Here is a 17,181-nt window from a genome sequence, read left to right on the forward strand (position 1 = left end):
TGTGTGTGTGTGTGTGTATATTTCTGTATTTGTGTGTTTATATGTGTACATGCATATTGTGTATATGTGTGTGCTTGTCTACATGCATATTTGTATGTACATGTATGTTGTATATGAATATGTATGTGCATGTGTATGTATGTATATGTGTGTATATTTGTGTATTTCTGTGTTTATGTGTACATGCATATTGTGTATATGTGTGTGCTTGTCTACATGCATATTTGTGTGTATATGTGTGTATGTATGTGTAAATGAATATGTCTGTGCATGTGTATGTATGTATATATATGTGTATATATTTGTGTATTTGTGTTTATATGTGTACATGCATATTGTGTATATGTGTGTGCTTGTCTACATGCATATTTGTGTGCATATGTGTGTATGTATGTGTATATGAATATGCCTGTGCATGTGTATGTATGTATATATGTGTGTGTATATTTCTGTATTTGTGTGTTTATATGTGTACATGCATATTGTGTATATGTGTGTGCTTATCTGCATTCATATTTGTGTGTATATGTGTGTATGTATGTGTATATGAATATGCCTGTGCATGTGTATGTATGTATATATGTGTGTGTATATTTCTGTATTTGTGTGTTTATGTGTACATGCATATTGTGTATATGTGTGTGCTTGTCTACATGCATATTTGTGTGTATATGTGTGTATGTATGTGTATATGAATATGTCTATGCATGAATATGTATGTATATATGTGTGTATATATTTGTGTACATGCATATTGTGTATATGTGTGTGCTTATCTATATAGAATCATAGAATCAAAGAGTTGGAGGAGACCTCATGGGCCATCCAGTCCAACCCCCTGCCAAGAAGCAGGAATATTGCATTCAAATCACCCCTGACAGATGGCCATCCAGCCTCTGTTTAAAAGCTTCCAAAGAAGGAGCCTCCACCACACATATGCATATTCGTGTGTATGTATATGTGTGTGCATGTGTATATGTATGTGTGTATATTTGTGTGTCTTTGTGCATACTTACTTACTTACTTACTTAGGCAATCCCTCGTTGGACGAGTAAGATGGTCTTCCAATATTCTTGTGGATTCGTAGGTGGCTGTGGAACCCTATTCTTGACCCACATCTTCTCCCACAGTGAAAACATTGGTTTCCAGGTGGAAGGTGGTCCTGGTCGGGGTTGGCTTAATGCGCCTTCCTCCTGGCATGTTTCTCTCTTTCACCCTCCACTCGTGCCTGCTCGAAATCTGCAGCACTGCTGGTCACAGCTGACCTCCAGCTGGAGCGCTCAAGGGCCAGGGTTTCCCAGTTCTCAGTGTCTATGCCAGAGCATATATATACCTGTGTGTATGAATGTGTGCATGTGTATATGTATATGAGTGTATGTGTATATGTATATTGTGTATTTTGAGGTTTTTTAAGTCTGTTCCGCTGGGGTTGTGTGTGTGTGTGTGTGTTTAGGGGTGATGGGCACTCGTTGGACTGTTAGGTGTGTGGTGTCCAAATTTGGTATCAATTCCTCCAGTGGTTTTTGAGTTCTGTTAATCCCACAAACGAACATTACTTTTTTATTTATATAGATTTCATCACGCTACCCGGAAGTTGTGATTCTATGCTCACTCTAAACTTTCTTCTATGGCGCCCAAACCCCACCCAGCTAGAACAGAGGCGGGTATTTTTCAGGCGCATGCGCACTGGCGTCCAAGCGTGAGCTGCTGTTTACTCCTCTGCGGTGACGTGTGTGGGCGGGGCCAGGCGAAGAAGCGAAAGGGGGCGGGGCTAACTAACTGAGGGCCGGACGGCTGAGAGGAGAAGAGGGAAAGGCATGCTCCTCGGCGGTTCCCGGAAACCATGGCCCTCCGGAGGCCGGCGCCGGATGGCAACGGGAGGCGAGGTATGTCCCCACCGGGTAGCCACGGGCCTGGGCCTTTAGGACAAGCCGCTGCTCGGAGGGTCCGAAGGGGAGACTAGGCCCGAGGGGAGGGGCGTGGCCAAGCGGAGAGCCCGCCCCCCACGCTGAGTGATTTACAGAAAGGCCAATCAGAGGAGGCCGTTCAATTAATGGGCAGGATTCTGGAAAATGGAGAGAGAGTGATGTCTCTCCCCATTTCCAGAAGTCTCAAGTGGGACCTTTTAGGGGAATTATTAATATTATTATAAAGATAGTTATTGTTACAGTAGCTATAATGTTGTTATAGTTGTAATGCTGCAATTACTATTTTAATGTTATACTAGTTGTATTAATAACTATTTTTATAGTTATGATAGTCATAGTAAGAACTATTATTGGGTTGTTGTAGGTTTTTTCAGGCTGTATGGCCATGTTCCAGAAGCGTTCTCTCCTGACGTTTCGCCTGCATCTATGGCAAGCATCCTCAGAGGTAGTGAGGTCTGTTGGACATAGGAAAAAGGGTTTATATATCTGTGGAATGACCAGGGTGAGACAAAGGACTCTTGTCTGCTGGAGCTAGGTGTGAATGTTTCAACTGACCACCTTGATTAGCATTTGATGGCCAGGCAGTGCCTGGGGTAATCATAGAATCAAAGAGTTGGAAGAGACCTCATGGGCCATCCAGTCCAACCCCATTCTGCCAAGAAGCAGGAATATTGCATTCAAATCACCCCTGACAGATGGCCATCCAGCCCCTGCTTAAAAGCTGCCAAAGAAGGAGCCTCCACCACACTCCGGGGCAGAGAGTTCCACTGCTGAACGGCTCTCACATTCAGGAAGTTCTTCCTAATGTTCAGATGGAATCTCCTCTCTTGTAGTTTGAAGCCATTGTTCCGCGTCCTAGTCTCCAAGGAAGCAGAAAAAAAGCTTGCTCCCTCCTCCCTGTGGCTTCCTCTCACATATTTATACATGGCTATCATATCCCCTCCCAGCCTTCTCTTCTTCAGGCTAAACATGCCCAGCTCCTTAAGCTGCTCCTCATAGGGCTTGTTGTCCAGACCTTACTAGCTGTAATAATGACGATTTTTATAGTTATGATAGTCATAGTAAGAATTGTTATTGTTAATGAAAGCTATAAATCAATGTTGTGATTAAAGTTGCAATAAGTATTGTTATTGTTTTAGTAGCCATGGTAATAATAATACTTTATTTGCTATGCCTTCAAGGTATATTATAGTTATGATAATAAGAATTTTATTTATTTACTAGTCACCCCCTGTTGTTGTGGCCCAGTCTTTTAATATGTGTTTTGTGTGAATGTGTGTGTATATATTTGTGTGTTGTTGTTCATTCGTTCAGTCTTCATGGACCTCATGGACCTCATGGACCAGCCCACGTCAGAGCTCCCTGTCGGCCGTCACCACCCCAGCTCCTTCAAGGTCAATCCAGTCACTTCAAGGATGCCATCCATCCATCTTGCCCTTGGTCAGCCCCTCTTCCTTTTTCCTTCCACTTTCCCCAGCATAATTGTCTTCTCTAGGCTTTCCTGTCTCCTCATGATGTGGCCAAAGGACTTCAACTTTGTCTCTAGTCTCCTTCCCTCCAGTGAGCAGTCGGGCTTTATTTCCTGGAGGATGGACTGGTTGGATCTTCTCGCAGTCCAAGGCACTCTCAGAACTTTCCTCCAACACCACAGCTCAAAAGCATCTCTCTTCCTTCGCTCAGCCTTCCCTAAGGTCCAGCTCTCACATCCGTAGGTTACTACAGGGAAATCCATGGCTTTGACTAGGCGGATCTTTGTTGCCAGTCTGATGTCTCTACTCTTTACTATTTTATCGAGACTGGACACTGCTCTCCTCCCAAGAAGGAAGCGTCTTCTGATTTCCTGGCCACAGTCTGCATGTGCAGTAATCTTTGCGCCCAGAAATACAAAGTCATAGTTATTGTGTTGTTGTAGGTTTTTTCGGGCTGCATGGCCATGTTCTAGAGGCATTCTCTCCTGACGTTTCGCCTGCATCTATGACAAGCATCCTCAGAGGTTGAGAGGTCTGTTGGATATAGGAAAAAGGGTTTATATATCTGTGGAATGACCAGGGTGGGACAAAGAACTCTTGTCTGCTGGAGCTAGGTGTGAATGTTTCAACTGACCACCTTGATGAGCATTTATGGCCTGGCAGTGCCTGGGGCAATCTTTTGTTGACAGGTGATTAGATGTCCTTGTTTGTTTCCTTTCTGTTGTTGTGCTGTTGTGATTTTAGAGGTTTTTTTAATACTGGTAGCCAGATTTTGTTCATTTTCATGGTTTCCTCCTTTCTGTTGAAGTTGTCCACATGCTTATGGATTTCAATGGCTTCTCTATGTAGTCTGACCTGGTGGTTGTGAGAGTGGTCCTGCATTTCTGTGTTCTCAAATAATATGCTGTGTCCAGGTTGGTAAACCGTCAGATCTTTGTATTGTCGAAGGCTTTCATGGCCAAAATCTCTGGGGTGTTGTAGGTTTTTTCGGGCTGCATGGCCATGTTCTAGAGGCATTCTCTCCTGACGTTTCGCCTGCAACTATGGTAAGCATCCTCAGAGGTTGTGAAGTCTGTTTGAATTAGGAAAATTGGGTTTATATATCTGTGGAATGTCCAAGGAACATGAAAGGCACTGCAGACTACGTCAACCAGAGAAGTCAGCCATAGCAGAGCCCCTGATGAACCAACCTGGACACAGCATTTTATTTGAGAACACCGTGTATTGTCGAAGGCTTTCATGGCTGGAATCACTAGGTTGTTGTAGGTTTTTTCAGGCTATATGGCCATGTTCTAGAGGCATTCTCTCCTCTAAGGAGAGAATGCCTCTAGAACATGGCCATATAGCCCGAAAAAACCTACAACAACCCAAATGCTGGACCACTTGTAACAACCACCATGTCAGACTACACAGAGAAGCCATTGAAATCCATAAGAATCAGGTGGACAATTTCAACAGAAAGGACAAAACCATGAAAATGAACAAAATCTGGCTACCAGTATTAAAAAACTCTAAAATTATAACAGCAAAACAACACCCAAACACAGGGAAACTCCAGAGAGGAAACAATCAGGGACAGCTAATCACCTCTCAACAAAAGATTCCCAGGTACTAACAAGCCACACACACACAAACTGCCAGGCCATCAAATGCTAATTAAGGTGGGCAGTTGAAACATTCACACCTAGCTCCAACAGGTAAGAGTTCTTTGTCCCACCCTGGTCATTCTACAGATATATAAACCCAGTTTTCCTATTTCCAACAGACCTCACTACCTCTGAGGATGCTTGCCATAGATGCAGGTGAAATGTCAGGAGAGAATGCCTCTAGAGCATGGCCATATAGCCCGAAAAAACCTACAACAACCTGTGATTCCAGCCATGAAATTATGACTATTGTAAAAATAGCATTTATTATTATAGCTTTATAATTATAATAAGTATTAGGGTTATCCAGTACTAGTACCGATAGTACTAATAAACACATTACTAATTATTATATGTGTATAATATGTCTGTTGTTGCACTAATTATAATAATACTTATTGGCATTGTTTATTTATATAGTGTACTCAGTGTGCATGATGCTCTGCAAGTAAAGCAACCAAAAGCAGTGTATAATTTTAAATGCTAATAGATATATATTTACATATACAAATTCACAGGGAAGGAAGTACCATTAGCATATAAATCCTACTGCATATAATACAATTGTAAAATGAATTATCCTTCAGCAGGACCCACTATTTCAGTTGTTTATTGTAAAGCATTATGTCTGTTTGATGGTGCTACGTAAATATAATAATACTAATACATGTTATTTGTTACTTGCCTTTCCTCGTTGCTTGAAAGAGCATGCAACACCATTAAAAGATACATAAATGAAATACAAGACTATTAAAATAAATAAACTAAAATACATTAAAATCATGGATACCAATCAAATGTACATATAGTTTAAAATTGACAAGATAGGCCTGCTGAAAGAGAGAGGTCTTTAACTCTGTGTTACATTACAAAAGAATACAATATCATGCAAATCAAGCTGTCCAGTCCACATAAACAAGGATTACATTTACATTGCAAAAGCGTTGTGGGGAGGAAGTTTTTAACTGAAAGGAAACAAAGGAAAGAACTGTCTACAAATATTCAGGGGAAGAATTCCAAGTGTATGGAACAGCAAGGGAGCATCTACTCCACTCTAGAATTCATGTGGTTTCACCCCACTTTCACTGTCTTGCCTCAATGCTGTGGGATTTATAGTTTGGTGGGACACCAGCCCTTTCTGACAGAGGAAGGCTAAAGGACCTTCTAAAACCGTAACTCACATGATTCCATAAAATGGAGCCATGGACCTTAAAAAGGCATAAAACTGCCTTTATTCTCTGAGTGAACCGGAACAAGTCACACTCTTTCAGCCTCTGAGGATGGCAAGAACAAACCTTTTCTGAACTATTCTTGCCAAGTAAACTCTAAGGCAGTTTTGTCTTAGGATAGCCGTAAATCAATTTGAAGGCACACACAACAATAGTTGTGTAGGGATTGGCATGATTTGAATGTGTTTTAATCCCTTTGTCTTTTAAGTTACATATTTTAATGGTCATATATTTTATTTATGTATTTTAATAACTATGTTGTACCCTGCTTCAAGCTGAGAGGAAAGGCAGATAACATACTATTATTATGGTGTTGTCGAAGGCTTTCATGGCCAGAATCACTGGATTTCTGTGAGTTTTCTAGGCTGTATGGCCATGTTCCAGAAGCATTCTCTCCTGACGTTTCACTCACATCTATAGCAGGAATCCTCAGAGGTTGTGAGGCTTCACAACCTCTGAGAATGCTTGCCACAGATATGGTTGAAACATTAGGAGAGAATGCTTCTGGAACATTATTATTATTATTATTATTATTATTAGATTCCTAGAAGAATCGAGTAACATAATCAAAGCAATGTGTAGTCAGAAATTCAGCAGGTGAAGCCTCTTTGACTTCTTCACATTGAACGTGAGCTTGTTATAATGCATTTGAGTACACACATTCACACACTTCTTAAGCCTTTCCTTCTAGAGTAAATGAGACAGTTGGAAAATAATGATTAAGTATATATTCTTTTGGAATGATAAGAGACTTTGCTCATATGCCCCCCCCCCCCACACACACACACCATATTTTTGAAAGCCATGTTAGAGGAAGGCTTTTGTCTATCTATTCCCTTACTCTGAGTAGTGATAGCTGAGCCATTCCCTGTCTCAGGCTTAATTCTGTGATTATATGAAAATGAGAAGTCTGCAGTTATCGACATCTATGGTTGGTTTCACTTTTGATTGCGCCATCAGGGGAGACATGTCATAAGGGAGAGGTATCATATTATCTTGCATATATTGATCTACTGAAGCATGCATGAATGAGAAAGAGCTTATACAGGCTGCTGTCATATATTTGTGTCAGAGTGTTCCCTTGCCTTGACATTGATGCATGTTAGTAATAGCGAGGAAAGACTGAAAGGATGAGCGAAACCATCCTTAAATAATGTTCTAGTACTTGAAAGACTGAAAGAATGAGAGAAACCATCCTTACGTTAAATAATGTTGTGGTAGTTGAAAGACTAGGAAGTTTTATTTGACTTTTCTTCTGTGTTGCTGATGATCTGGACTGTCGTCCATGAAAGGACATGCCAAATTGAACCCTTTATCATAGAATCATAGAATCAAAGAGTTGGAAGAGACCTCATGGGCCATCCAGTTCAACCCCCTGCCAAGAAGCAGGAATATTGCATTCAAATCACCCCTGACAGATGGCCATCCAGCCTCTGTTTAAAAGCTTTCAAAGAAGGAGCCTCCACCACACTCCGGGGCAGAGAGTTCCACTGTTGAACGGCTCTCACAGTCAGGAAGTTCTTCCTCATGTTCAGATGGAATCTCCTCTCTTGTAGTTTGAAACCATTGTTCTGCGTCCTAGTCTCCAAGGAAGCAGAAAACAAGCTTGCTCCCTCCTCCCTGTGGCTTCCTCTCACATATTTATACATGGCTATCATATCTCCTCTCAGCCTTCTCTTCTTCAGGCTAAACATGCCCAGTTCCTTAAACCGCTCTTCATAGGGCTTGTTCTCCAGACCCTTGATCATTTGAGTCACCCTCCTCTGGACACATTCCAGCTTGTCAATATCTCTCTTGAATTGTGGTGCCCAGAATTGGACACAATATTCCAGGTGTGGTCTGACCAAAGCAGAATAGAGGGGTAGCATTACTTCCCTAGATCTAGACACTATCCTCCTCTTGATGCAGGCCAAAATCCCATTATACTTGAATGTACTGCAAGATTACTCCTGTCTGAACTTCGGTAGCTTACTCGCCTAGCGCTCTGAAAAATCACTCTAAAATTATACATAAATTAAGGAGCATGTCTTTATTCTAACCAGCATGAATTGGTCGAGCTGGGAGTATTGTTGTAAAGTCTTTATATTCCCTCCTGTTTTTTCCCCTCTAGTTGTACTTTCTGATTGTGAATTGTTGTTCAAAACTGTCTAGTATTTCAAATTCTCCGCCTACATGTGTTCTGGTGGTATTGCCAGATATCCAGTTTTTCTTTCCCGTATTTGTGAAAGTTATGTAGAGACGTGCTAAAACAAACAAGTGTTTCCATTTGTAGTGTTTTAGAAATTAGACCACAAGCCCACATCTGTAGGATTAACTTTAACTAAATGCAGTAGGCCCACCATGACCCTCCTTTTCTGTGGTGGTGGGATTGCATACTCCTGAGAGGCATGCTGGTAGGGTCTACCTTGTCAGGAAGGCTTTTGCTGAGGAGCCAGATTAAATGTGCCAAACAGGTATTGGTCAGCAGCAGTGGGAAATAGTATTGCTAGAGGATCTCTCAGGCCCCTTCTACACAGCCATATAAAATCCAGATTATCTGAACTGGATTACATGGCAGTATAGACTGTATAATTCAGTTCAAAGCAGATAATGTGGATTATTTGATTTGATAATCTGGATTACATGGCAGTGTACATGGGGTCTCAGAGATTGAGAAATTGAATTTTGTGAGACCAAACAGTTTGTTTATTGCAAACATATTCTTCAGTCAACCCAAGAGATGACTGTATAAATGGACATCATCCAATGGCCAGTGTAGAAATCAAATAGCACAATTGGAAGCAGAAGATGAAGAAGCTCCATTATTTCTGTACAAAGCAAAACTATATCATAAACTACAAATACCAAAAGTCAGAGTAAAGCTAAAGAAGGACACTAAAATGAACATTGTGCCAACATACAACTTATATAACATCTCTTTAGAATTCAAAGATGGTTTGAAAAACAGATTTGCACGATGAAGCCTAATTGACCAGCAGCCAGGAGAACTCTGGGCTGAAGCCATGGATATTGTCAGGAAAGAATGTAAAAAGATACTATCCACAGCCAAAAAGAAAGGAAAGCTGAAGTGGGTGACAGATGAAGCTCTTCAAGCAGTTCAGGGCAGACAAGAAGCCAGAGTAAAAGGTGGCAAAAGTAGAGTTGGAATCCCAAATGCAGCTGTTCAGCAACTTGTGCACAAGGACTAAGAAAACCACCATAAGAAATAGAAAAGGACAACAGAAAGGAGAGAAAAAACCCAGGAAAAGCCTTACACAAGATCCGAGATATCAAAGGGAAATGTCAATAAAGAGTGGGAATGCTGTATGACCAACAGGGGAAACTGTTACAATATCATGGAAACAATACACTTAAAATCTGTATAAAAGAGATACAAAGATGACAGATTCATTCAAAGAAAAACAATTTGAAGATGAAACTACAATTTTAGAAATGGGACCTGTATTTTGGGCACCTGGGAGAAATAAATCATCAGCAGGTGGTGTATCAATAGAAATGCTTCAAGCTACAAAGGCAGGATCTATTCTAATTCTAACTAAATTTTGTCAACAGATATGGAAAACAAAAGAATGGCCTCAAGATTAGAAACACCCAGTATACTTTCCAGGAAAGGGAACAACAGAGACTATAGGAACAACAGAAACCATCACATTAATCTTCCATGCAACCAAAGTAATGCTCAAAATTCTACATTTACTTCATATGGGCCCCTTCCAGACAGGCCCTGCTTTAAACTGGATTATATCAGTCCGCACTGCCAGATAATCTGGGCTAAACAGAAAACCTAGGATCAGATCCTGGGATATAGGGCCTGTCTGGAAGGGCCCATGGAGTGAGAAATGCCAGATGTTTAGTCTGTGTTCAGGAAAGGAAGAGGCAGCAGAGATCACATTGCATACATTCATTGGGTAATGGAGTGCAGCAAAGAATTTCAGGAGAAAATCGGTTTGTGCTTTAAGAATTATTTAAAAAAATAATTTAAAAAGTACAATGTATGATTACATAGGTCACCAAAGACTATGGATCACTTTTAATTCAACATTTGATTGTCTTGATCTGTAACTGTACTCAGGACAAAAGGCTATCATTGAGACCGAATATGGAAACGGAATGGTTTCCAGTTTGCAAGATGGTTAGGCAAGGCTGCATTTTATCGTCCTACCTATTTAATTTGAATGCTGAACATGTTAATATGTAAAGCAGGATTCAGACTCAGAGGAAGGAAGTGTGGAAATTAGAGGAAGGAACACAAACAATGTAATATATGCAGATTTCTACTGGCAGAAAATGACAAAGGAACACAAACCATTTAATATATGAAGATTTCTACTAGCAGAAAATGGCAAAGAAATGAAGCAATTGCTGAAGAAAGTCAAGGAAGAAAAGTGAACATTAGGAAAAATGGATCATAGAGCCAATCAGGCTTGAACTGCTGATGACAGTACATCCACATTAATGTGTGAGTGTATATATACATACACACATCCACACACATATACTGTATATATAAATAAATACTAGGCTCATTCTTTATAGTTTCGTGGTTTTGAGAAGACAAAGCAGATATGTGAAGTTCACCATAGTTGTCCTGCTGCTTTCTTTACTGATGGCTGCAAATTTTAATATTTTGATAAATGTTTTTTAATGTTTATGTATTGTATGTGAATTTGTGTGAATATATGCTGTGGTCTGCCCTGAGTCCCCTTTGAGGTGATAAGGGGGAAATATAAATTTTTTAAATAAATAAATAAACAATAAATAAATTGATAGGAAGCTGAACTGTGATACTCCATTCAACCCTTGTACTTTTTCCAAAGTTGCAAATACAAATGTTTGTGTCCCTCTTTTTGTTTGCATTTGGTGGCTTGAGCATGCCTGCACTAGTATAGGATTGTATAGGCCAGAACGTCCCCAAGTTTCAGGCAAGCCACTTCCTGTCACTATTGTCTTCTCGTAATTTGTTTATCTTCTCTTCCTCAAATACATAATACTGAGGTGACATGTCAGCTGACTTCACAAGGTTCTTGGAAAGGCTAGTAAGATAATGCTGCCTTCCTTTCTAAGCATTGTGATCAGTGAGTGCCTCCCCCTGTCCCAACCTGGCATCCTTGTTTGTTTATTTGTTATCAGCTTTGGAGTCTTTGAAGCTTTTTTGGAGGTGATCAGTTTGATATTTAACCAAAGCAAACAACAAATGTGGGAAAATAGGTTAGAAACTAAAGAAAGTCCAACAGTCAACTGCAGTACTCCATTCAAAACTGTAGTGCCTCTTAGAAAATCCAGATTTCTCTTCTTTCGTAAGAATCTGCCACGTTAATCTATTTATTGTTAAATTTTACTGATGATGTTGAACAATGTTTTAAAATTATTTTTTGTGTGGATTGTAATTTTTATGGTATTTATGTTGTTAGCATCCTCTGATGCTCATGTGAGGCTGTGCTGAGAAGGGCGGGATATAAATATCTATATAAATAAAAATGTAATGTTCATTTGTGGGATTAACAGAACTCAAAAACCACTGGATGAATTGGCACCAAATTTGGACACAACACACCTAACAACCCAATGTATGTCCTTCACTCATAAAAACACTGAAAAACACAGCAGAAGGGACTTAAAAATCCCCAAAAAGCTAAATGACAATACAGAAAAAAGGGAAGAAAGAGGGAGGGAAGGGGAGGAAAGAAAGAAAAGAAAGAGGGAGGGAAAGGGAGAAGGAAGGAAGGAAGGAGGTAGAGAAGGAAGAAAGGAGGGAAAGAAAAAAGGGGGAAGGAAGAAAAGTTAGAGAAGGAAAGAAAAAGGGAAAGAAGGAAGGAAAGAGGGAGCGAAAGAAGGGGGAAGACGTAGAGAAAGAAGGAAAGAGAAGGAAGAAAAGAGAGACAGCAGAAGAGAAAGAAAAAGGGGAAAGGAAGTAAAGAGATAGAGAAAGAAAGAAGAAGAGAAGGAAAAATGGGAAGGAAAGAGGGAGTGAAGGAAGGAGGGAGAGAAGGAGAGAAAGAGAGAAGGGTGGCCACAGCAACACGTGGCGGGTACAGCTAGTAAAAAATAATAAATAAATAAAATCTTTCAAATTAATTTTCATTCTCTTCCATTCCTTTGCTGCTCTGTTAAGAAGGTGTGCTTTTCCTGTCACCCCCCTATGCCTGCTGACAGCCCATATGCTGCTATATAACAGGAAATCCAGAATAGTAGGGACGGGGTTGGGAAATCACTCTACCTTGACAAAATGCTGTGTTTTTCCTATGTGGCAATGCAGTATGGGAGGGAAACTCTCTGTGTGTTTGTGTGATAGAAAGAGAAAGAGAGATGCTTGGAGAGGGATTTCTTGCTCTAGGCAACCTCCAAATTCCAATGACATATTACAGTTGTCAGAGTAACCAGCCTAGGTAGATGTGCCAACATCACTTCAGAGCCTTTATTTTTAGAATTCAGGTCTAGCATTCCTCCAATTTGCTTGACCTACTTATTTGGGGGGATGCTTTGGTGTCGAGTAGAGCTAATTCTCACTTGCTTCTCTGCGGTTGTCTGTGGAAGGGAAATGCTTGAGAAATCCCATTCCCAAACACCCTTAACGCACGCAGGTGGAAATGTTAAGGAGCACAGTGCTATTTAGGAAACTGCAGGGGTTCAGATAATTTGGGGGAAGTTGGCCTTTTCCCTTCCTCGCCTTGGCAGTTGGTAGATTAAAAAATTCCAACCAGCATGAGAAAGAGCCATGCCAAGTAAACACATGAAAGTCAGATTGCTGAAATCCAAAATCTAAGGCTCAGCAGTGGGATCCCAGTGGGACTGGCCGGCTCTTATGAAAGAAGCAGCAATGTGCGAACAAAGTGCCCATTTCTCTTTGTCCTTGGCTTTCAGAATGAGATGTTTTTTCCCCTCCAGCCATTTCTCTTTTGTATTGTCAAAGGCTTTCATGGCCAAAATCACTGGGTTGTAGGTTTTTTCGAGCTGTATGGCCATGGTCTAGAGCAGTGTTTCTCAACCTGGGGGTCTCCTGAGGGGGTCGCGAGAGGGTGTCAGAGGGGTCGCCAAAGACCATAAGAAAACACAGTATTTTCTGATAGTCATGGGGATTCCATGTGGGAAGTTTGAGCCAATTATATCGTTGGTGGAGTTCAGAATGTTATTTGATTGTAATGAACTATAAATCCCAGCAACTACAGCTCCCAAATGTCAAGATCTATTTTCCCCAGACTCCACCAGTGTTCGCATTTGGACATATTGAGTATTTGTGCCAAGTTTGGTCCAGATCCACCATTGCATGAGTCCACAGTGCTCCCTGAATATAGGTGAACTACAACTCCCAAACTCAAGGTCAATGCCCATCAAACCCTTCCAGTGTGTTCCATTGGTCATGGGAGCCAAGTTTGGTTCAAATCCATCACTGGTGGAGTTCAGAATGCTCTTTGATTAGAAGTGAACTATAAATCCCAGCAACTACAACTCCCAAATTACAAAATCAATCCTCCCCCAACCCCACTAGCATTCACATTTGGGTGTATTGGGTATTTGTGCCCTGTTTGGTCTAGTGAATGAAAATGCATCCTGCATATCAGATATTTACACTATGATTTATAACAGTAGTAACATGACTGTTATGACGTAGCAACGAAAACAATATTATGGTTGGGGATCACCACAGTATGAGGGACTGTATTCCGGGGTCACGGCATTAGGAAGGTTGAGAACCACTGGTCTAGAGGCATTTTCTCCTGACGTTTCGCCTGCATCTATGGCAAGCATCCTCAGAGGTAGTGAGGTTTTGCCCCAGCGTTGGAGAATCTTCTTAGTTTCCGTATATAATTTAGTCCATCATTCAGGAAAACATAAAGCAGCTGATTATCACCAGCTTTTTCTTGGCTTTGATCCTATTTGTAGCAACAGTCACAATGTAAGAGCAAAGGATATAGGCTGGTGGGAGTTTGTTTACATTGTGCACAATGTATTTGGCTTTTTGGGTTCATTTACTATCCAATGTGATAGTTATTCGCTCTTTAAAAGATTTGATTTATTAATGTGGTGTTTTGCATTGTTCTGAAAGAACAAAGAGGCTAATCTTTAAGAGTTGAAACAACAAACGTTGCCTAGGCCACCCAGATTTGTTGGACTATAACTCCCAGCTCCTTCAACCAGAATGAAGGCAATTCATCTTGTTGGAGTGACACTACAAGTACATGGTGCGTAATTCACTTAGATCAGGTTATGCCCGTATGAAGATGCAAGACGCTTTCTGTGATGTAATATTTTCTGATGTGACCTTATTAAGATGCATGTTGCCAGAAGGGAATTATCAGCTACGCAGGAATAGCAGCTGTTGGAAAACTAGGCTATGAACCTGACTGACAGATCTTTCATTTTCCCAGAAAACAGCTGAGAGACGGCTTTAAATATAGATCTAAACAGTCAGCCTGCGGATAACACAAAACTGAAAGGAAGACATTAGTGGCTGGTCTTTTGTCGTAAAGTGGTTTTCAAATTAAGAAGGTCATTCTAATAATAGAGAGAGGTGTAAGTCGACACTGCAGATGAATTCATAAAGTTATTAGTTCACAACAGTGTCACAAACATTCATGATGTTAAGGGTTACGTGTTTGCTTTTATGGTGAAATACTTGCTTTCACATATGGTTGTGAAAGCTGAACAGTGAAGAAAGCAGAAAGGAAGGAAATCAACCCATTTTAAGTGTGATACTGGAGGAGAGTTCTGCAGATACTGTGGACAGCTAAAAAGACAAATAAATGGATCCTGGAACAAATCAGACCGGAGTGATTCCTAGAAACCAAGATGGCTAAACTGAAGCTCTTGTACTTTGGCCATATCCTAACAAGAGGTGACCCCCTCAAAAAGACAATAATCCTTACTAAGATAGAAAGCAACAAAGAAAAAAGAAGACCACTTTCCAGATAGAAAGACTCAACCAAGAGAGCTCTGAGCAGAGTGGTTGATGATAGGATGATTTGGGAGTCTCCTATTCATGGTGTCACCATATGATGAAGTCAATGTGATGGCAGTTAGCCACAACAAATATGGTTTCTTCTAGAACAGATCCATTATTGTCCTCTTGAAAGCAACTTGAAGAGCAGAATTCAAAACAATGTTAACAGATAAGAGAGATGGGCCAAAACGAACAAAATGAAGTTCAACAGAGAAAAATGCAAGATACTCCACTTAGGCAGAAAAAATGAAATGCAAAGATACAGAATGAGGGAAATGCAAAGATACAACATGGGGGACGATGCCTGGCTCGACAGCAGGGCATGTGAAAAAGACCTTGGCGTCCTCATGGACAGGAAGGTAAACATGAGCCAACAATGTCATGCAGCAGCTAAAAAAAGCCAATGATTTTGGCCTGCATCAATAGGAGTCTAATGCTTAGATGCAGGAAAGTCATGCTACTTCTCTATTCTGCCTTGGTCCAATCACACCTGGAATTACACTGTGTCCAATTCTGGGCAATGCAGTTGAAGGGAGATGTTGATGAGCTGGAATATGTCCAGAGGAGGACAATTAAAATGATCAAGAGTCTGGAGAACAAGCCCTAAGAGGAGCGGCTTAAAGAGCTGAGCATGTTTAGCCTGCAGAAGAGAAGGCTACAAGGAGCCATGATGACCATGTATAAATATGTAAGGGGAAGTCATAGGGAGGAGGGAGCAAGCTTTTTTTGTTCTGTTTTGCAGACTGGGATGCAGAACAGTGGCTTCAAACTACAGGAAAGGAGATTCCATCTGAACATTAGGAAGAACTTCCTAATGGTGAGAGCTGTTCAGCAGTGAATCTCTCTCTCTGCCCCAGGGTGTGGTGGAGACTCCTTCTTTGGAGGCTTTGAAGCAGAGGCTGGATGGCCATCTCTCAGGAGTGCTTTGAATGCAATTTTCCTGCTTCTTGGCAGGATGGGGTTGGACTGGATGGCCCACGAGGTCTCTTCCAGCTCTTTGATTCTATGATTCCATGGCACATTAGGAAAAAATGTTTCTCTCCACTAGATAGCTTGCGAAGCTCTCTGTTCAAGTCATGTTTTGGTGTTGTCCATGCCTCTGAATGGAGACCATTACAATTGTTGAGGGAAAATGCTTCTCAGGTGCTACTCTACATGGCTTTTATTTCTCTCCCCAGACTGTGATCCAAAGAAAAAAAGGAAAGAGGCCGAGATCTTCCAGGCGCTGAGCAGTGACCCTGTGGACGTGGCTGCCCTCCGGCGCATGGCGATCAGCGAAGGGGGTCTCCTGGTGGATGAGATTCGCCGCAGAGTCTGGCCAAAGCTCCTTAATGTGAACACCGAGGACCTGCCCCCTCCGCCAGGTGAGACCATCAGACGCCTCCCCTTTGAGGAAGGGCTGTGGGAACCTTTGAGCTTGTGTAGGTGTGGCACAGGGCTTGGTACACACAGAGAAAACAAATACAAGTATAGTTTGTACATCTTGTATTTTCTTTGTGTAAATGGAGATCTCTTTCCCCATGAATCCTACTTTCAGTAAGTGGGCAGAGCTGTTCCTTATTACATATTTAATGCTGTTAAAAGCAGATCCAGGAATGTTTTAAAACACACAGAGACGCTCTCCAGAGTCTTGTGTCTTTTTAGCTTCAGGCCCCACATTTTCATTCTAAATACATTGGAAAGCCTAGCTGGGGCTGAGCCACTTGCTCGCTAGAGCTGCCACATGGCAAAATGTGTCCTGTTCAAGGATCTGTTTCTGGCAGGAGCCCAAGCTTCTAGTATCCACTCAGTGAAATAATTGATGAGTTCTCTTAAGTGGTAGAGCGTGGCTTGCTGGCACTCTAAGTTCTTTCACACTGATGCAAACTTCAATATCCTTTGAAATCTCAATTAACTTTAATTTTGTAACTCTTTTGGCGCAGTGCAGGAAGCTCTGTTCTCAGCATTTGTTGTTCTCTTCCTTCCTTGAAC

General features: G+C 41.2%; 1 protein-coding gene across 1 annotated transcript in view; it reads left to right on the forward strand.

Annotated features, from left to right (window-relative positions):
• Positions 1–1,735: 1,735 nt before the first annotated feature.
• Positions 1,736–17,181, forward strand: part of TBC1D20 (TBC1 domain family member 20) — a 32,955-nt gene continuing 17,509 nt past the window's right edge. The window contains exons 1-2 of the mRNA XM_060771863.2: positions 1,736–1,886; positions 16,389–16,574. Coding sequence (XP_060627846.1) covers positions 1,844–1,886; positions 16,389–16,574 — 229 coding nt within the window. The 5' untranslated portion in view covers positions 1,736–1,843. The remainder of the gene's footprint in view (positions 1,887–16,388; positions 16,575–17,181) is intronic.

The sequence above is a fragment of the Anolis sagrei genome, chromosome 4 (genome assembly GCF_037176765.1).
Source record: "Anolis sagrei isolate rAnoSag1 chromosome 4, rAnoSag1.mat, whole genome shotgun sequence".
NCBI classification, from domain to species: domain Eukaryota; kingdom Metazoa; phylum Chordata; class Lepidosauria; order Squamata; family Dactyloidae; genus Anolis; species Anolis sagrei.